Source organism: Mytilus californianus, unplaced genomic scaffold, assembly GCF_021869535.1.
Source record: "Mytilus californianus isolate M0D057914Y unplaced genomic scaffold, xbMytCali1.0.p SCAF_7, whole genome shotgun sequence".
NCBI classification, from domain to species: domain Eukaryota; kingdom Metazoa; phylum Mollusca; class Bivalvia; order Mytilida; family Mytilidae; genus Mytilus; species Mytilus californianus.
The window spans coordinates 38635270-38658357 of record NW_026262723.1 but is presented as its reverse complement, the minus strand read 5'-3'; the positions used below and the strand labels follow the sequence as shown (position 1 = coordinate 38658357).

At 32.3% G+C, this 23088-nt stretch overlaps 1 protein-coding gene across 3 annotated transcripts in view; it reads left to right on the top strand.

Annotated features, from left to right (window-relative positions):
• Positions 1-23088, top strand: part of LOC127708512 (uncharacterized) — a 121373-nt gene that overhangs the window by 26317 nt on the left and 71968 nt on the right. For all 3 annotated transcript variants that reach the window (XM_052213407.1, XM_052213405.1, XM_052213406.1), the window contains exons 12-19: positions 102-133; positions 1284-1377; positions 4824-4915; positions 6559-6639; positions 7824-7943; positions 9602-9781; positions 19517-19651; positions 22180-22269. In XM_052213407.1, the coding sequence (XP_052069367.1) occupies positions 102-133; positions 1284-1377; positions 4824-4915; positions 6559-6639; positions 7824-7943; positions 9602-9781; positions 19517-19651; positions 22180-22269 (824 nt within the window). The remainder of the gene's footprint in view (positions 1-101; positions 134-1283; positions 1378-4823; positions 4916-6558; positions 6640-7823; positions 7944-9601; positions 9782-19516; positions 19652-22179; positions 22270-23088) is intronic.

The window sequence follows — 23088 nt, the reverse complement described above, 5'->3', positions numbered from 1 at the left end:
AGTTTAGAACCACAGTTAATACTTGAAGTAACTGGACCACAGGTCTGCTATAAAAGTTTATAGTAACTATAGGTTTATTTTATTTAATAATTATATTTCAGGGCAAGGTCTTTCAAATAAAGAGATGTCTAAGGTATGTTATTACTTTACAATTTAAATAAAGGAGGAGGTGAGCTTTATAATAGCCTCTAACAATTAAAGTATCACAAAATGAGGTGGTTTTTCAATAGATATATATATATATATAGGTGCATATGTATGTGCAAAATTTAAGCTGTTCGGAACTTCGAATAATATATTATTAATTTTGGCCAAGATTTTACAGTTGCAACAAAGCAGAAATTTGATTTTCCAGTTGAAAATTGATCAATCAATGCCTTTTAATATGAAGTCACAAATACATTTATTATGATGGACAATGGAATTGATCATAAACTATACCTGTTTTGGTTTTTATACAACCACATCTTTAAAATAGACATGAATATATATTTTTAATTAAAAGTTCAAATTTCTGTGAAAATTAAGGCCAAAAAAGGCCCTTATCCTACTCTGTCCTTTACAATACAATTGAACTTTTTAACGGAGAGGACTAACTTAAGTCACATTAACTTTTGTGGAAATCTTTTTGTTGATATGCTATAAATAGAATATTATGCAAATTTTTTAAAGATACTTCAGATGATGCCCTTTTATAACTGAAATATGTTGTTTAGAGAACAAATTAAACTGTAATCTATTACCTTTATTTGAAAGCTGTGAAAAATTTGCCACTGGACATATAAAAAAAACAATGAATCAATCGTTATTTGAAAGTCATGTAACTGTACATGTTGATCTGTTGGATAAATTTATATTTACCAAATAATCTATTAACATTGATATTTGAAACCTATTCACTAGTCCTTGACTCAAGCAAACAAAAAAATGAAAATGTTCTCGCTTCCTAAGTAACCAAAAAGTCATATCAGTAAAGATCCTTTAAAATACAGTTGGATTGCTGAAATTGATTTTTTTAACAATTATTCTATTGTTTTAAATATACTGTAAATTCAGAAATTATTGCTTGTATTCATTATTGATATTTTTGAAGAATGAATAAAAATGCGAGTTTAATTATTACGATTTCAGATAAAGCTACAAACACATATATGTACCAGATATCAGAATACAAGTTCTTATTAATGCGATACTCAAGGAGTCACAATATTCACAATAATAAAAACCTCACAATAATTTCTCAATTTTACATTAGCAAGAATTTTTTTGTTTATTATTTACAGAAAATCAATGAGGCAATAATGGAAGAGTATTTAGACAGGGTATTTGAAGCAATAAAAAGTAACACAGAGTTGGAAAATCTACAAGAAGGAATAGGTATATTTTATTCTATTATACCTCATTTCAAAATGCCAGATTTTGATTGGTAAATACGAGGGAGACAATATATAAATAACACATAGCTGAGAGGGTGATAAAGCAGATTGTTACCCCGAGAAAACATTGTCAACTGAGGCTTCGCCTCAGTTGACAATATTAATGTCTTTTCAAGGGGTAACAATCTGCTCTATCACCCTCTCAGATATGTGTTATTTAATTTATTATACTGAATGTTCTGTTATTACTGTCGATTAAATTTCAAATTCAAAGTAATAAACTATGACGTCTTGTACATAAGAACCAACCCTATTTAATAAAGCGCACACTTGTTCAAGCGTCTCGGTGAAGGGTAATAGAGTATTTGCCATAGGATAGAGTCGTATTTAATAAAGCGCACACTTGATCAAGCGTCTCCGTGAAGGGTAATAGAGTATGAAGTATAATAATTTACTCTTTCCCATGGCAAATACTCTATTACCCTTCACGGAGACGCTTGATCAAGTTAATAAATACGGATGATTGTTATGCACAAAACGTCATAATGTATTACTTTGAATTCGAAATTAGATAGACAGTAATAACAGAACATTCAGTATAATAAATTGAATAACACATATCTGAGTGGGTGATAGAGCAGATTGTTGCCCCTCGAAAAGACATTGTCAACCTTGGCTTTGCCTCAGTTGACAATGTTTTCTCTGGGTAACAATCTGCTCTATCACCCTCTCAGCTATGTGTTATTTATATACTATTATATTAAAGAGAAAATACATTTGTTGAAGAAGAACATACATTTTGTGGCCGACATGACCATGATGCATTGACTGAAAACAGGTAATTTATCTTTGATTTGTAGCTGATTAGAATTGGACTTAAACCCAAAACTTAACACCAAAGCTTTGTGTAAAATGAAGGTCAAGGTCAACTAATTTTAGTGTGAACCGGACAAAAATGATTCCTATTTGATTTTTATTTGCTTAGTTTTGGATTTTTATGTAAATCTAAATCAGGGTGAGCAAATTGATGAACAAAGATATGAAGGGATATATTGCCCTTAACAAAATTGTAAGATAATTTTATTTTTTCATTGATCATAACTTTTAAGCATCTTAATAAGGGTTAAAAGAAAATAGAAATACTGGGCTGGACCTAGATTTGTTTTGTCATTGGAAGTGATATTGTAAGGTAGAATGACCAAATTTTTGCATTTTAGCAAATAGTGTAAACCAACTAATTTTCGCGACTTTCACGAGTAGAAAAATAACGTGAATATAAATCGTTGTGAAAATTTAAAACTTGGATCTTTCCTTATCTTACTACATCAAGTAAATTTGAAAATCACGAAATTTAATTGCCGCGAAGTGGGCTAGAAAGAGCTAAACGCGAAATAAAGTATCCGCAAAAATAAATTGGTTTACAGTAGTAGGCATATATCAGGAACCAACATAGGGCAAAAGTCATTAGCTTTGTCGATTATTAATTTTTGCCAGCAAGTAGATAAATAAATAATAACATTTCCTCTGATTCTATTGAGGAAAGGTTGTGCTCTATAATTTCATAGTAAAATGGATAAATTTACAGTTGACATGTACAGTGCTGGTAGATCAATGTATGACATACTAAAAAAAAGAATTACAGTATTACAGGTACACTACTGGTAGATCACTGTATGATATACTAAAAAAAGAATTACAATATTCCAGTTACACTACTGGTAGATCAATGTATGACATACTAAAAATAGAATTACAATATTACAGGTACACTACTGGTAGATCAATGTATGACATACTAAAAAAAGATTTACAATATTACAGGTACACTACTGGTAGATCAATGTATGACATACTAAAAAAAAGAATTACAATATTACAGGTACACTACTGGTAGATCACTGTATGATATACTAAAAAAAGAATTACAATATTCCAGGTACACTACTGGTAGATCAATGTATGACATACTAAAAATAGAATTACAATATTACAGGTACACTACTGGTAGATCACTGTATGATATACTATAAAAAGAATTACAATATTACAGGTACACTACTGGTAGATCAATGTATGACATACTAAAAAAAGATTTACCATATTACAGGTACACTACTGGTAGATCAATGTATGATATACTAAAAAAGAATTATAATACTACAGGTACACTACTGGTAGATCAATGTATGACATACTAAAAAAAAAATTACAATATTACAGGTACACTACTGGTAGATCAATGTATGACATACTAAAAAAAAAATTACAATATTACAGGTACACTACTGGTAGATCAATGTATGATATACTAAAAAAAGAATTACAATATTACAGGTACACTACTGGTAGATCAATGTATGACATACTAAAAAAAAATTACAATATTACAGGTACACTACTTGTAGATCTATTACTGACATACTAAAAAAAGAATTACAATATTACAGGTACACTACTGGTAGATCAATATATGACATACTGAAAAAAGAATTACAATATTACAGGTACACTACTGGTACATGTAGATCAATATATGACATACTAAAAAAAGAATTACAATATTACAGGTACACTACTGGTACATGTAGATCAATATATGACATACTAAAAATAGAATAACAATATTACAGGTACACTGCTTGTAGATCAAGGCATGACACATACTCAAAATAGAATTACAAAATTACAGGTACACTACTGGTAGATCACTGTATGACATACTAAAAAAAGAATTACAATATTACAGGTACACTGCTGGTAGATCACTGTATGACATACAAAAAAAAAGAAATTACAATATTACAGGTACACTGCTGGTAGATCAAGGCATGACAGATACTAAAAAAAGAATTACAATATTACAGGTACACTGCTGGTAGATCACTGTATGACATACTAAAAAAAGAATTACATATTACAGGTACACTGCTGGTAGATCAAGGCATGACAGATACTAAAAATAGAATTACAATATTACAGGTACACTGCTTGTAGATCAAGGCATGACAGATACTAAAAAAAGAATTACAATATTACAGGTACACTACTGGTAGATCAAGGCATGACAGATACTAAAAATAGAATTACAATATTACAGGTACACTACTGGTAGATCAAGACATGGCAGATACTAAAAATAGAATTACATTATTACAGGTACATTACTGGTAGATCCATGTATGACATAATAAAAAAAGAATTACATTATTACAGGTACACTACTGGTAGATCCATATATGACATACTAAAAATAGAATTACATTATTACAGGTACACTACTGGTAGATCCATGTATGACATACTAAAAATAGAATTACAATATTACAGGTACACTACTGGTAGATCAAGACACTACTGGTACATGTAGATCATAGAATTACAATATTACAGGTACACTACTGGTAGATCCATGTATGACATACTAAAAATAGAATTACATTATTACAGGTACACTACTGGTAGATCAAGCAAAGACAGTTCTAACAATGAAGAAAGCTGTCAAGCATGTACAAGAAAAAATGACCAAACATAAAACAGAGGTAAGACCCATAATGCATTCTTTTATAACATGACCAATCATGTGTTATACGTTATAAGTTGTTAATACAAAAATTATAATAAGAAAATTTGGTATGATTGCCAATGAGACAACTTTCTACTATAGACAAAATGACATAGAAGTTGACAACTATAGGTCAGTGTATGGCCTTCAACAATGAGAAAAACCCATACCCTATAGTTGCCTATAAAAAGCCCCAAAATATCAAATTTAAAACAATTTGAACGAGAAAAGTAACCTCCAGATTTATGTACAAAACATGTTTAATAGTTCTCTCTAACTTTATCCAGAGGTATTTAAAACTGATCAGTTGATGAATTCAAATTTGCTTTAAGTCCAACTTGGTAAATCTTAGGTAAAATTATCTCAGCTGTTTGCCTGAGCTCAATTTTTCTTGATATTTTACGATTTACTTAAAAAGTCTTTTATAAATTCTGGGAATTAAACTGATAATTGATCATGTGGTACCTAAAAAATCAGGATATTAGCAGAAATTTCATAATACATGTTTGGCTATGTAATATAAAAATAAGATGTGGTGAGACAACTCTCCATCAAAGATTAAATGAGGTAGAAGTTAGCAACTATAGGTCATTGTACTGCCTCCCAACAATGAGCAAACCTCATATCGCATAGTAAGCTGTAAAAGGCCCCGAAATGACAAATGTAAAACAATTCAAACAAGAAAACTAACACCCTGATTTATGTACAATACAAAATAAAACAAAAAAACAAATATGATAAACAGCAACAAATGACAACCACTGAATTACAGGATCCTAACTCTGGACAGTCACATACAGAATGTGCTGGGTTAAACATGTTTGTGGGTGCCGACCCTCCCCCTTATCTGGGACAGTGTAAGTCAATTTTGGTTTCCAGATGATAGCTGGAGACATAAATTGATATAATATGTTCATACAAGAATTTACTTATTTCTGACCCTCATTTAACTCATTTGAACACACTAAAGGATTTGTAAGGCATGAAATAAGTGTTACTTTTGAAATTTACCTTTTATACCTAATTTATACCTTTCTGATTGGTTGATTATTTTTTGTAATCAACGTTTGGTTTGTTTTTGATCTCAGTTCTTCATTGGTCAAAATTCTATTATGACGTCAAATGTTTTTGCTGTCCTCTCAAAATACTGTTTTGATGTAATGAAAAAGGGTGATCATGTCTGATGATGTCACATATAAAGAACACATCTTTTTGCAGATCAATGAAAAAGAGAGAAAGTTTGCCATCTTATGATCAAGTTATAATCATTAGAGGAACAGATTCCACCTACCAATACAATATTTTTCCACTCTCAACCGTTTAATTTAAATATTGTAAAAGCTCATCAAGCCTTGCATTTTGAATTTTAAATATTTTAAAAGCTCCGCAAGCCTTGTGTTTTGAATTTTAAATAATTTAAAAGCTTAGCAAGCCTCGTGTTTTAAATCTAAAAATTTGATTGTCTCAAGTGGAGAAATATTGTATCACACTTGATGCAGTGGTATAATCTATAGATATAGTATTATTCCAAAAAAAATTATATATACATGTAATTAGAATATTTTTATGACTTTAAATTGAGATATTATGGTGTAACATTTTGTTTTTGATTTTTTTCAGTTAAAGTTACATTTGAAGACAAAGTTTCCAATAAAATCAAGAATACAACCTTGGATAAATGAACAAATCAGAGCCTTTGAGGTAGTCCAACTCTTTCATTACATTAAAAAACTATATACATGTATAAGGTCAATAAGAAAATAAGATAATATACACAGGATATACCTACCACAATCCGCCACCACACCTAGAGTAAATTCAGTTTTTTGTTCACGCAATTGTAATTATTCAATTAAACAACAATTAAAACTGAAGTTACTGTATGTACACAGGTAAGTTATGACGTAGGTGAGTTCATCTCAGGGATGTATATTTAATCACCTAGTTAATTGCGATGAGAACATGTTATGAAGGCAAACATATTCTATATAATATAAATGTAAATTTATGGTAAGTATATTTAACCCTATAATTTCATATAAAATCTCTTCTTTATTCAAAAATAACCATTTTTTGTGTGCAAAGAACAGTATTTTTATTTCTTTTATTTATCTTGTCTGTTACCTAATGATCTTTAAATGTTAATCTCAATATCTTAGAATTCTCAACTGACAAAAAAAGACTGCCAGAAGCATAAATATATGTCATCATTAAATCCTCATTGTCACTGGTTTTTGGGGTAAAGGTTGCATGAAATGCAATCAAAATCCTTATGGTCCTGACTTGATATCTATATTTTCCAAGGTTTATCACTACTCTTGATAGTTCAAACAAAAAAGTGCAGTGAAGTGATCATTATTTAGATCCTATCCAGTCAATGTCGTACAATTTATTGATGATATGTTATACTTTAATAATTATGTAATAGTATGATGTGTATTTGAATTACCATACTTGTCAAGAAAACATTTTGTATTAAAAATTACGTAAGTAATGCACAGTGTATGAATCTGTTATAAAAATAGGTTCAGTTACAAATGTTCAATCATAAACCTAGGAAGAAAACTCCAACTCAAATTTTAATTTTCCTAGCAAAATACTATTCAATGTTTTATTTAAAAATTCACAAAGTTGCAAAATGAAAGCAATCTTTACCCTTCAGTGCTCACAAGCACTTTGATTTGCTTGTTATGAGCAACACCACAAGTGCCACTAGTGGTGCAGGAATTGCTTATCCTTAAGCACATGCATTCATCCCCAATTTTTGTATGGGTCAGTGTGGCTCAGAATTTACTTTTATATGACAATTTCTGACAAATTCTGAATCATGACATTTTATAACATATTGAAACACTTATAAATGTTTTCATTTTAATGTTTTCCAGCAAGATTTTATAATCCAGAACTTATATTCAGCACATGAAGAAGCTATAGGTGTTTGTGAAGAACAGGGATTAAAGCAAGCTGTGTACTTCTTGAAAAGGGATCTAACTTTCATCAAAGAGGTAAACATTTGTTAAAAAAAATGTCAAAGTTTGTATTCATTATTTTAGATTAGAAGTGACATTTAGTTTTACTTTTATCTGTCCAATGAAAGATCTGTTAATTATCTTGTATCAGTCTGGACCAACTTTTTATGCCCCCGCCGTAGCCGAGGGGGCATTAAGTTTTACAATTGTCCGTCTGTACATACAAACGTATGTACGTCCCAAAGTTGGTTTCCGTTCTCAAACTTTAGTGTTTACCTCAACCAAATGTTATGAAACTTATCCACAATGCTTATTACCACAAAATACAGATCAAGATTGAATTTTGGTGGCGTCACTTTAACCGTTCTAGAGTTATGCCCCTTTACAAATGGAAAAATTGCTGAATTTTTCGTTTCTGTTCTCTAACTTAAGTTAGCCTCAACCAAATGTTATGAAACTTATACACAATGCTTATTACCACAAAACTCAGATCAAGAACAAATTTGGGTAGCATCACTTTTACCTTTCTAGAGTTATGTTCCTTTATAACTTTATATGATATGCAAGAGGGGGCATCTTATTACCACAAAACTCAGATCAAGAACAAATTTGGGTAGCATCACTTTTACCTTTCTAGAGTTATGTTCCTTTATAACTTTATATGATATGCAAGAGGGGGCATCATCTGTGTCCTATGGACACATTCCCCATTTATTTTTTAATGTAAATGATGTAATGGACCATTTAACAAGGTCAATATTTGACATTGAATTAATTTGATGTATTTCACTTTTGTAGTTTCTGTTATGCCTTTTTATTAAGTGGAAAACAAACAAATTGACCTACAATCTATAACTGTTCGTTAGGATGCATTTTAAGGATGTTCACTACTCTTATTTTTGACTTTTTGTCAGTTTTTTCAGAATCCTCTAGTTTATCCATATAGTTCCAAATAATAATTTTGCCCACTAACACCATCTTTTCTTTTCATAATTTTAATACATATAAATTGAAAAGCCATATTTGAAAATTTTATAAAATCCTTGTTATAGTTTTTGAATGAAAAAAGTTGCTAATGTTTAATGTATGGAAAATCTAAGAATCATTTTCAGCCTAATTTTCAAATAATTACATCTCAAAAACAAGGAAACAGACGTATAATTTTTTTTCTACTTTCTACTAAGTTCCTTTATTTATATACTATCAATTTATAACAGTCTTTAAAAAGCTTGTTTATTTGAACAGAGGAGCGAAATCATTTGTTGTAACATTATTTCTATGCAGCTCTATTGAAATCGCAATAATTAATCTCTCATGTTTATCCATTTTTCAACGAAAGCAATATTAAATGCACACAATTATTTCTGAATTAACAGTATGCTAAAATTTGTGACGACATATGTCTTTTTTGTCTGACAGGGAGTTCCATTTTTGTGGTTTAAAAATCTTAGGTTATGGACATTTTACACAAATCAACAGGAAGTAAAAACCCATGATGAATTGATATTTCCAATTCGGATGAAATCCAAAAGCATCAAGAAGTCATACCCCTGAATGAAATTTCCTAGTTTCTGTATAAAATAGTCACAACTTGAATGCTCAGAGCCAGTTATTAATAAACGGTAAAAAATGCCCAATAAATGAATAGATTAATATTTGACCAATAAAGATTTCAGTTTAATTTATATTTTCAGAGAGAATCAATTTTAATCACAGAACTGAGTAGAGAAACTTCCCCCAATAAAGTTTTTACTTTCTCTACAAGAATATGGATGCCCTCTAACTATGTTATCACCAAGACAACCAAAGGTCAATCAGAGGTCATACAAACTGTTGTAAAAGCTCAACTGATGCCTGAAAATTGGAGGAGTCAGGTAATGTCATGAAGATTATTGGTTTGATAAAAAAAAAATGTTTTATTTATAGTGTTGATAAAATTAACCAAAGATAATTTACCTGTAAATATAAATAAGAAGATGTGGTATGAGTGCCAATGAGACAACTATCCATCCAAGTCACAATATGTAACAAGTAAACAATTAAAGGTCAAAGTACGGCCTTCAACACGGAGCTTTGGCTCACACCGAACAGCAAGCTATAAAGGGCCTCAAAATGACTAGTGTAAAACAATTCAAACAGGAAAACCAACTGTCTAATCTATATAAGAAAGGAGAAACACTTATGAACCACACCAATAAACTGCAACCACTGAACAACAGGCTGGGTTGTTTGTTAGTTGAATAATACATATTTACCTGTGGAAAAAAAAATTTTAAATGGCAAAGGTCAAGTGAGTTATTTTCACTTGGCATCCATGGTCGTCTTCAGTTACCTTTTACAAAAAATCTTCTCCTCTGAAACTAGTGGGACACTTGGAATAAAACTTGGCTGCAATCATCATATGGATATCTACTTTAAAAATGTGTCTGATGATCTCCCATGCCAACCAACATGGTCGACATGGTTTTAGATAGAACACAGAAGTAGACTGCAAGTCTTGTCTATTATCTTGAAACTACTCAATCTATAGATAGAGAAAATCTGACAGAGGCAGAAATTTCCTGAATGTTGAGGTCTACCTACTGACAGTTGTTATCAAAACTCAAACTTACCCGTAAAAGACAATTTTAACCTTTTTATTTTTTCATTAAAACTATTGTAAACAGCAAAAATATTGAGGAAGACAAGATCTACAAATAAGTTAACTTATAGGAGTTATTGCCCTGAAATATAGATTTTTACCTGTTTTCTTTGTGTTGTTCTAAAACTATAGAAGATAAAGAGACACTGTATGCAGCAAAAATTATCACCAAGTCAATATCTTCAAATAGGTCAACAAAGTCATAATTGTTCTTTTCTTATAAAAGTTATTCAGCTTGAGTGACGATATTTTTTTTACCCAATTTATAATTTTGGGTAAAAAACTATATAAGATAAAGAGATCAATGAAAAAAGATATTTAAGTCATGAATAATATTTTGGTCTTCAATGTTATAAAATTCACAGGTGTGCAACACAGGTTTTTAGAGCCTCTTGTCTTTATGACATGATAGCAGTGTATTTTTAAGGAGAACAGATCATATTTATAATGAATATAATCATATGTCAGCGATATCAATCGCTGTATACAGATATGTTGAAAACAAAAGCTTTATTACAAATTTTGTTTCATATTTTACAACTATATATAGTCATATGATATGGGTTATGTTCTTCTCATATATTTTATGATGGTATGATACTAAACCCCTAATGGGAGGGATTGTACTTGATTTTCATATGATGAAAACATAATTTTTCAATCAGTTTAATTGAGGTCTGGAGCTGGCATGTCAGTAACTGCTAGTAGTCCTTTGTTAATTTATGTATCATTGTCATTTTCCTTAGTTTCTTTTGTTAACTATTCTGACATTGGACTCAGACTTCTTTTAAACTGAGTTTTACTGTGTGTATTGCTGTGTGTTTGTTTATTCTACATTGGCTAGAGGTATAGGGGAGGGTTGAGATCTCACAAAACATGTTTAACCTCGCCGCATTTTTGCGCCTGTCCCAAGTCAGGAGCCTCTGGCCTTTGTTAGTCTTGTATGTTTTTTAATTTTAGTTCATTTATATGTTTTGGAGTTTAGTGTGACATCCATTTTCATTGAACTAGTACACATTTTTGTTTAGGGGCCAGCTGAAACCCGCCTCTGGGTGCGGGATTTTCTCGCTGTGTTGAAGACTCATTGGTGGCCTTCGGCTGTTTTCTGCTCTTTGGTTGGGTTGTTGTCTCTTTGACATATTCCCCATTTCCATTTTCAATTTTATATGAATATAAGATAACCCTTGACGATCAAAGAGTAACATGATATATTTATACCCCACGCAACGGGTTGCGGAGGGTATAATGTTTTTGACCCGTCCGTCCGTCTGTACGTCTGTCCGTCTGTCCGTCAGTCCGTCAGTCCGTCAGTCCTGTTTCTTGTCATCGCAACTCCTCTCAAACCACACAACAGAATTTCACGAAACCTTTTTAGATAATAAGGACATACTATGTAGTTCTGCATATAGACAGGAAATTACGATTCAATTTTTTTCTAGGAGTTACTTCCCTTTGAACTTATTTGCTTCAATGTACTACTGCAACAGTTTGTCATCGCAACTCCTCTGAAACCACACCACAGAATTTCATGAAACTTTGTAGATAATAAGGACATACTATGTAGATGTGCATATCGACAGGAAATTACGATTCAATTTTTTTTCTAGGAGTTAAACCCCTTTGAACTTATTTGCTTCAATGTACTACTGCAACAGTTTGTCATCGCAACTCCTCTGAAACCACACCACAGAATTTCATGAAACTTTGTAGATAATAAGGACATACTATGTAGATGTGCATATTGACAGGAAATTATGATTCAATTTTTTTTCCTTACACTTATTTTATTTCTCCAATGACAATGTGGGGAAGTGGGGTATGTGAGCGCGCTCACTATGGTTCTTTAATTATGAATGAAATAAAACAGCAGATTGTTTAAAAATCACGTTTAAACTCAACAAAATTGTTTAGGATATTGAAATACAAAACAAATGAAATAAAATTTACATGTTTTAAGTGTCCATATCAGTATTTGCCATCATCCTAGATAGACTTGAAATATTTGCCATTGAACATTAGAGTCATGAAACGAGTTTCTTCTAATTTTGATATTATCGAAATTATTGAACCAATATATGCATGCAAGGATCCGGAAATTTTTTCACACAATTTCGGTCATTTTGAGGTAACTTAAAAGTTTTGCAATTTTTCAAACAAAAAAAAAATTGTCGAAATTACACTAGATTCAAACATCAACGAACTTGTTTTGACTGTTTCATAGCATTTACTTCATGAATTTTCTTACCTTTTTTTCTTAAAATGTTCAAGAACGATTAAGGGAAGGCAACAGTTTAAAAATGAAACGATTTTAATGACTCAAAATGGTAAATTTCTCAGACATAGCTAACGTTTCTTTCGATTTTGAAGATGAAACTAAAACCTGATGTTTTCGACAATACTAAAGTACGAGTAATTCCAGACTCATTTCCGGGATTCGTTTTGTTTATCAAATTGACAGAAAATCACCGGCTTTTTAATTCTTTACCTTTAAAAGTGTTTGAATATTACAGATAATAGTTGCACTTGATTTATTTAGCATGAAATCATTTTGCATTTTACGATTAAGTGTCTTATCTGCTGAAGAGAATTTCGCGCATGCGTATTACATAGTAAATAAAGCACGTGTGTTACTCGTGAAAAAATACTTTTTTCTACGTAAATTAGATAAAGTTTTAAATTTTAAATCAGAATTGACGATTGTCTTTGCTGAAAAGTAATTAAATAATGAAGACAGTTGTCATGGAATTTTAATTTCTGTATAATTAGTTCTGAGCTTGTGATCCATGTCAGGACTCAGGTGTGAATTAAAAACACAGGTAAAAAGAGATTAGCGATCATTAGCCAAAATTTCCCGGAGGCATTAATATAGTTATCAAGAGGGCCCTCAGGATTATAATACTATACTGTAGTGGCAGTTTTATTACAGGAAAGGGATAACAAAACAAAAACAAGTGCAAAATGGCGATTAAGAAACCTGATCTCAACGACATGACCGAAATTATTTCTGTAAAAATTTAAATTTGTCCTAAATCTCAATTTGTCGTTTAGGACAAATCGATTTCAGATTCGGTCATGTCTGGCAAATATGACCGTTTCCGGACCCTTGTTTGCATGTATACTAAATTTAGTCCTGTATGCATAAATTTATTACTAATAAATAATGTATTGTCGACAAATATGTAAATATTTCATTCAGTGATTGTTGAATGCAAGCTAATCAACTTTCAAGTTTGTTGCTGAAGTTTACTGGATCGTGACATTGATAAGCTATCAACACAGACCACTTGGAGTATGTGACAAATAAGTGAATTGATAAAGCCATGATATTTTTATGCCCCACTTATGAAAGTGGGGCATTATGTTTTTAGCTGACCTGACCTGAAAGGTCTAGTGAGCTTTTCTCATCACTTTGCGTCCGTCGTCCTGCGTCCGTCGTCCGTCATCGGTAAACTTTTACAAAAATCTTCTCCTCTGAAACTACTGGGCCAAATTTGACCAAACTTGGCCACAATCATCATTGGGGTATCTAGTTTAAAAAATGTGTCCGGTGACCCGGCCAACCAACCAAGATGGCCGCCATGGCTAAAAATAGAACATAGGGGTAAAATGTAGATTTTGGCTTATATCTCTGAAACCAAAGCATTTAGAGCAAATCTGACTGGGTAAAATTGTTCAACAGGTCAAAATCTATCTGCCCTGAAATTTTCAGATGAATCGGACAACTTGTTGTTGGGTTGCTGCCCCTGAATTGGTAATTTAAAGGAAATTTTGCCGTTTTTGGTTATTATCTTGAATATAATTATAGATGGAGATAAACTGTAACAGCAATAATGTTCAGCAAAGTAAGATCTACAAATAAGTCAACTTGACCAAAATGGTTAGTTGACCCCTTAAGGAGTTATTGCCCTTTATAGTCAATTTTTAACCATTTTTCGTAAATTTTTGAAATCTTTTACAAAAATCTTCTCTGAAACTACTAAGACAAATTTAACCAAACTTGTCCACAATCATCATTAGGGTATCTAGTTTAAAAAATGTGTCCGATGACCCCTCTCGTGAACCAAGATGGCCGACATGGCTAAAAAATAGTACATAGGGTAAAATGCAGCTTTTGGCTCGTATCTCTGAAACCAAAGCATTTAGAGCAAATCTGATGAGTATAAAATTGTTCATTAGGTCAACATCAATCTGCCCTGAAATTTTCAGACCAATCAGGCAACACGTTGTTGGGTTGCTGCCCCTGAATTGGTAATTTTAAGAAAATTTTGCAGCTTTTGGTTATTATCTTGAATATTATTATAGATAGAGATAAACTGTAAACAGCAATAATGTACAGCAAAGTTAGATCTACAAATAAGTCAACATGACCAAAATTGTCAATTGACCCCTTAAGGAGTTATTGCCCTTTATAGTCAATTTTTTACAATTTTCATAAATTTTGTAAATTTTTGTAAATTTTTACAAAATATTTTCCACTGTAACTACTGGGCCAAGTTCATTATAGATAGAGATAATAGTAAGGAGCAAGAATGTTCAGTAAAGTAAGATCTACAAACACATCACCATCACCAAAACACAATTTTGTCATGAATCCATCTGTGTCCTTTGTTTAATATGCACATAGACCAAGGTGAGCGACACAGGCTCTTTAGAGCCTCTAGTTGGTTATTATCTTGAATATTATTATAGATAGAGATAAACTGTAAACAGCAATAATGTTCAGCAAAGTAAGATCTACAAATAAGTCATCATGACCAAAATTTTCAATCGACCCCTTTAGGAGTTATTGCCCTTTATATTCAATTTTTAACAATTTTTGTAATCTTTAACAAACATCTTCTTCTCTGAAACTACTGAGACAAATTTAACCATACTTGGCCATAATCATAATTAGGGTATCTAGTTTAAAAAATTTGTTAGATGACCCTGCCTTTCAATCATCATGGCCAACATGGTTAAAAATAGAACATAGGGGTAAAATGCAGTTTTTATATGACCGCCAAAAATTTTAATAAGCATTTTTGTAACTTCCAGACATAACTTGTGTGTTAGTGTATGGATCTCTCTGACATTGTACCACAAGGTTCCATATCACAAAGGGAATGCTGGGATTGATTTTGGGGGTAATTGCCTCAAAACTTTAGGAATTAGGGGCCAAAAAAGGGGCAAAAAACCAAGCATTTTTCTAGTTTCATGACAATAGCTTGTGTGTAAGTGTATGGATCTTTCTGAAATTGTACTACAAGGTTCCATATCACAAAGGGAAAGCTGGAATTGAGTTTGGGGGTAATTGCCCAAAACGTTTAGGAATTTGGGGCCAAAAATAAGCATTTTTCTAGTTTCCAGACAATAACTTGTGTTCGAGTGTATGGATCTCTCTGAAATTGTACTGCAAGGTACCTTACCACAAAGGGAAGTCTGGGATTGATTTTGGGGGTAATTGCCTCAAAATTTTAGGAATTAGGGGTCAAAAAGGGGAAAAAACAAGCATTTTTATACGACCGCAAAAATTAAAAATTTTTTGGTCGTATATTGGTATGACGTTGGCGTCGTCGTCGTCGTCGTCGTCGTCGTGGTCTGGCGTCGTCCGGCGTCGTCCGAAGACACATTGGTTATCGCACTCTAACTTTAGTTTAAGTGAATGGATCTCTGTGAAATTTTACCATAAGGTTCAATACCACAAAAGGAAGGTTGGGATTGATTTTGGGGGTTATGGTACCAACAGTTAAGGAATTAGGGGCCAAAAAGGGGCCAAAAATAAGCATTTTTGTAACTTCCAGACATAACTTGTGTGTTAGTGTATGGATCTCTCTGAAATTGTACTGCAAGGTACCATACCAAAAAGGGAAGGCTGGGATTGATTTTGGGGGTAATTGCCTCAAAATTTTAGGAATTAGGGGCCAAAAAGGGGAAAAAAACAAGCATTTTTCTACTTTCAGGACAATAACTTGTGTTCAAGTGTATGGATCTCTCTAAAATTGTACTGCAAGGTTCCATACCACAAAGGGAAGGCTGGGATTGAGTTTGGGGATGATGAATCATAAGGGGTTTCAAAAAATTTGGGGGGGGGATTTTTTTTTTTTCCTTTTTTTTTTTTTTTTAAATTTTCCATTTTAAGTTGGTTATTTCTGATTTATATTTAAAAGCAAATAATAATGATATGGTAGGAGATACACACCAAACAGGATGTGTAAATTATTATATAATAAGTATTGTGCAATAGCAAGAAATTTTCAATTGCACAGTATTGCACAATAGCAAGAAATCTTCCATTGCACAGTATTGCGCAATAGCAAGAAATCTTCAATTGCACAGTATTGCGCAATAGCAAGAAATTGTCAATTGTACAGTATTGCGCAATAGCAAGAAATATTCAATTGCACAGTATTGTGCAAAAGAAGATACTTCGTATAAATTGCTTATTTCTTGACCAATTTCAATGGGGTTTTATTCTTGAATTCTTGGGGTTCTTTAATGTGCTGAATCTAACCGTGTATTAAGTTTTTGGATTTTGGGCCCCGTTTTTAAATTGGTCCACATTGAGGTCCAAAGGGTCCAAAATTAAACTTTGTTCGATTTCATCAAAAATTGAATTATTGGGGTTCTTTGATATGCCGAATCTAACCGTGTATTTAGATTCTTAATTTTTGGTTCCATTTTCAAATTGGTCTACATTAAGGTCCAAAGGGTCCAAAATTAAACTAAGTTTGATTTTAACAAAAATTTAATTCTTAGGGTTCTTTGATATGCTGAATCTAAACATGTATTTAGATTTTTGATTATGGGCCCAGTTTTCAAGTTGGTCCAAATCGGGGTCCAAAATTAAACTTTGTTTGATTTCAACAAAAATTGAATATATGGGGTTCTTTGATATGCTGAATCTAACCATGTATTTAGATTTTTGATTTTTTGGGCCCCGTTATCAACTTTGTCCACATTGAGGTCAAAAGGGTCCTAAATTAAACTTTGTTTGATTTCATCAAAAATTGAATTCTTGGGGTTCTTTGATATGCTGAATCTAACCATGTATTTAGATTTTGGATATTGGACCATAATAGGTGAATGTCCAATTTAAAATTTTTAAGTTCTTAGACCACATTCATTCTGTGTCAGTAACCTATGCTGTGTCAAATATTTAATCACAATCCAAATTCAGAGCTGTATCAAGCTTGAATGTTGTGTCCATACTTGCCCCAACTGTTCAGGGTTCGACCTCTGCGGTCGTATCAAGCTGCGCCCTGCGGAGCATTTTATTCTAATTTAAGGACAATAACTTGTGTGTAAGTGTATGGATCTTTATGAAATTGTACTACAAGGTTCCATATCACAAAGGGAAAGCTGGGTTAGAGTTTGGGGGTAATTACCCTAAACATTTAGGAATTTGGGGCCTAAAAACAAGCATTTTTCTAGTTTCCAGACAATAACTTGTGTTCAAGTGTATGGATCTCTCTGAAATTGTACTGCAAGGTACCATACCACAAAGGGAATGCAAGGATTGAGTTTGGGGGTGATGAATCATAAGGGGTTCAAAAAATTAGGGGGGGGATTTTTTTTTTCTTTAAAATTTTTCATTTTAAATTGGTTATTTTCTGATTTATATATAAAAGCAAATAATAATGATATGGTTTGAATAGGTAAATTAAAAATTTAAGTTCTTAGACCACATTCATTCTGTGTCAGAAACCTATGCTGTGTCAAATATTTAATCACAATCCAAATTCAGTGCTGTATCAAGCTTGAATGTTGTGTCCATACTTGCCCCAACTGTTCAGGGTTCGACCTCTGCGGTCGTATCAAGCTGCGCCCAGCGGAGCATTTTATTGGTTTATATCTCTGAAACTAAAGCATTTAGAGCTAATCTGACAGGTGGCAAAAATGTTCATCAGATTTAGATTTATCTGCCCTGAAATTTTCAGACGAATCCGACAACCCGTTGTTGGGTTGCTGCCCCTGAGTTAGTAATTTGACAGAAATTTGGCAGTTTTTTGTTATTATCTTAGATATCATTATAATATCTAATACTATTAATTATGATTTTAACCTTATTTTACATGATTTCCAAAGCATCAGTAAATACAGGTGAGCGACACAGGCTCTTGAGAGCCTCTAGTTTGTTCTGTGTGTTCATCCGTCCGTCCATCCGTCTGTCTGTCCCACTTCAGGTTAAAGTTTTTGGTCAAGGTAGTTTTTGATGAAGTTGAAGTCCAATCAACTTGAAACTTAGTACATATGTTCCCTATGATATGATCTTTCTAATTTTGATGTCAAATTAGAGTTTTGACCCCAATTTCATAGTTCACTGAACATAGAAAATGATAGTTCTAGTGGGGCATGGGTGTACTATGGACACAATCTTGTTTTTTATTTTTCTGTGTTCCCATTTGTTAATTAAACTTTTCCTTAACAGTTGTTAAAGGATTTGTTGTATTAAATTTGTTCTTAAGAATCAGTTATTACTATTTACCTCCCAGTGCACGTTTTTTTACATTCTTTCATCACAGTTTTCCTCTCGCTCTTGCGGTGTGCAGTAGCTAAGTTTTAAAGAGAGATCTCCTAGTAAGGTCACTGCATACAGGGAAATATTAGCAAATTAGTGTACGGGAAGACAATAATTCATTAGCTGTACATTTATGAATATTTTGATAGTATGGAGGATTTTCTTTTAATACGAGAAAGTTCACGTACACTTGTTTTATAGTAAAACTTAGCCATTCAAGAACATGTATATAAAACATATTCAACTTTTTTTTAATTTGAATTTCATATGTCTTTAAGCAAACACCAATCAATCAATATTTTTGTCATTCTGCTCAGTGTGTGTGTCATTTTCATGTAGAATTTTGAAAGTGGCATTTTTGAAGTATTTTAATTCTTTATTGCATTGTCACCCTTACTTTAGAAAATGTATGCACGATTGTTGTTAACTTATCTTTAATACCATTAAAATATTTTGTTTTGATTGCTGCAGAAATCAGATGACATCCATTATAGTGTGGAGAAGAATACACAAAAGTTGACAACAAGTCATTACCCTTTCTGGAGATGGTGGAATTTCCTTGTTAGAATTCTCACTTGGATGAAGAACTCTATATTCATGTTTGGGGTAAAGTAAAAATATTTAAAAAATATTCTTAAGGTGGTACCTAACACTACAGGGAGATAACTCAAGTAAAAGGGAGTAAAATCAGCTAAACGTTTTAATTACGTTGTGTTGTTAAGGGAATATTAAGCTTCTCAATGATCAAAGTTAGTGTTTGTCAAACTGCTATATAACCAGTCTAATTTTTCTGATAAATTGGTTTGTTCAAATTTTTTGAAATTTTTATATTTTTGTCAAAGGGTCAAAGTAAATACTTTGTCAAAATTTTATGAAAATTAAACGAGCCAAATTAATTTTAGTGAAGGTGTTGGGTACCACCTTAATTGGACAAATGTATACTGGAATAAGTTTATTAGAATACATGGATATTGTTTGTGAACTACCATTATGATACCTCACTCTAGAACTGGGGCTATATTGCATTCAACTTGGCAGTCTGCCTATCTGTCTGTCTGTGTGTCCTTCTGTCAGTCTGTGCATCCATCTATCTGTTCTTCTAACAAATATTTCAATCACACTTTTCTCCAAACAAAATGACTTCATATTTGGATCAGCAAATTGATAGTACTATGTGAGCACTTTCCGTATCTGTCATGCACCTACTTCCTGTTTGCTGATACTTCAACTTTTCCAATATGTTGAATGAAATTTGATAATGATTTTCGTCACTCTTTCCTCAGGTACTACTGAACAGAAAAACTGCAAAATTGATCAGCAGCTTGACAGAAACTAGTAACATTTGAGTTATTTTCAGGTCTGTCAGACACCTACTTCCTGTGTCTGGATACTTTAAATTTTTCAATATGTTGAATGAACTAAAATTTTTCATCACATTTTTATGATGTACTACTGAACTGAACGACTTCATATGTAGTCAGCAGCTTTTGAGTAATTCATATGTAGTCAGCAGCTTTTGAGTAATGAGTTGGAATGTGGGAAAACTTTTCAGATCTGTCATACATCTTCCAGTTTTTTGATATTTGAAATACATGTGGGGTATGCTTATCATGACATGATATCACATACATCTTCTTATTCATACTAAATATACAGCATATATCTTTTTACCAAAACAATTATTGCTAAGTTATACTGAAATGTTCAGGACTTACAAATACTTTTTCTTGCAAGATTTTTACCTGCATTGCAACTACGAAAGCCTGTATAAGAAGCACTCCACTCTGTCTGTACATCTTAAAGACCTTAGGTAGAAAAACTTTTGTGAAACTTTTCTTTGCTTTTCTTTCAATGGAAGGGAAGGATTTAATATTTGGTCTGGAGCTTGATAATGATAAGTTATAGCATGTAAGCAATTTTTCACATTTGCCATGCAGCAACTTCCTGTCTGCCAACAGATTGAAATTTTACAACATTTATTGTACATGGAAAATTTTGTCAAATTTTTCTTGGCTTCTATGGAAGGCAATGATTTTATATTTTGTCTGCAGCTTGATAATGATGAGTTGTAAGGTGTAAGCGATTTTTACATCAGCTGTGCAGCCACTTCCTATTTGCCAATAGTTTGAAATTTTACAACATTCATTGTACAAAGAAAATTTTTGTCAAATTTTTCTTGGGCTTCTATGGAAGGAAGTGATTTTATATTTGGTCTGCAGCTTGATAATGATGAGTTGCAAGGTGTAAGCTATTTTTATATCTGCTGTGGAGCCACTTCCTGTTTGCCAATAGTTTGAAATTTTACAACATTTATTGAACAAGGAAAATTTTGTCAAATTAATCTTGGCTTCAATGGAAGAGAATGATTTTATATTTGGTCTGCAGCTTGAGAATGAAGATTTTTAGCATATAAGAAATTTTTACATCTTTCTTGCAGCTTCTTCTTGACTTTTCTCAGGAGCTACAAATTTTCCTGAAATGTGATATCATGATTCATATGAGCATGATATATACATTAGTGATAGAACCTGATATTTTACTATGGTTGTCTCATCATAGGTTGAAATCTGGTTGCCAGCAAGGTTAACCATTCCTCTTGGTTGAAGCATTCAAGCCACAAGGACAGATGTAAAGGATGGGCCATTGTCACCTTCATTGTTTGAGCTTTTGATTTTGCCATTTGATAAAGGATTTTCTGTTTTGAATTTTCCCTGGAGTTTGGTATTTTTGTTATTTTACTTTATAGTTTTACTATGATGTATTTTCAGATTCATCTCTTAGAAACTTCCTGTTACTTGTGAGCCATATATAGCTCATAGGGCAACTTGTTTATGTTAGATTATGAGTAAAAATTTTACTGTAAATTCTGATATCTGATACATATATCTGTATGCAGATTTTCCTGAAATGGCAATAATTAATCTCACATTTTTGTCTATTCTTCAAAAATCGCAATAATAAATGGACACAATAATTTCTGAATTTACAGAATATATTCTCTGATACCATGTTTTACTAAATGAATTTGAGCTCTGATAATGCTGTGGAGGAACATTTTCTTATACATTTGTGTTTTTATAGTAAAAGAAATAGCTATAATGCATTATAAGAAAAACTTGTATGATTATTTATAGATTGTGATTCCATTATGCAGTGCTTTAAGCTGGAGAGCATTGTTTGGTATTCAACAGTTCTATCCAGACTCTCAGCTTTGTCAGGCAGATGTAAGTTTTTGATCTTTTTTTAACAATTATAAATGTTTGTATTCAGGGTTGAGATCTCAACTGAGTTGTACTGTGCGTACTGTTGTACGTTTGTTTTTTCTACATTGGCTAGAGGTATAGGGGGAGGGTTGAGATCTCAAAAAACATGTTTAACCCCGCCGCATTATAGCGCCTGTCCCAAGTCAGGAGCCTCTGGCCTTTGTTAGTCTTGTATCATTTTTATACGACCGCAAAAAAATTTTTGTGGTCGTATATTGGTATGACGTTGGCGTCGTCTCCGTCGTCGTCGTCCGGCGTCGTCGTACGAAGACGCATTAGTTTTCGCACTCTAACTTTAGTTTAAGTGAATGGATCTCTATGAAATTTTACCATAAGGTTCAATACCACAAAAAGAAGGTGGGGATTGATTTTGGGGGTTATGGTACCAACAGTTAAGGAATAAGGGGCCAAAAAGGGGCCAAAAATAAGCATTTTCTAGTTTCCAGACAATAACTGTGGAACGGTGTATGGATCTCTCTGAAATTATACTACAAGTTTCCATACCACAAAGGGATGGTTAGGATTTGCTTTGGGGGGTTATTGCTCAAACCGTTTAAGAATTAGGGGCAAAAAAGGGGGAAAAACAAGGTTGTCCTCATTAATGGACAAATACTTTAGTACAAAACATAATTTAAAGCAGTGTAAGGGAGATAAATCAAATACATCATTGAAATTATCTCCCTTACACTGCTTTTAAATTATGTATAAAGTAATGGTTAATGAACAACTAAGATAATTTAAAACAGTGTAAGGGAGGTAATCCAAATACAACTTTTTGGT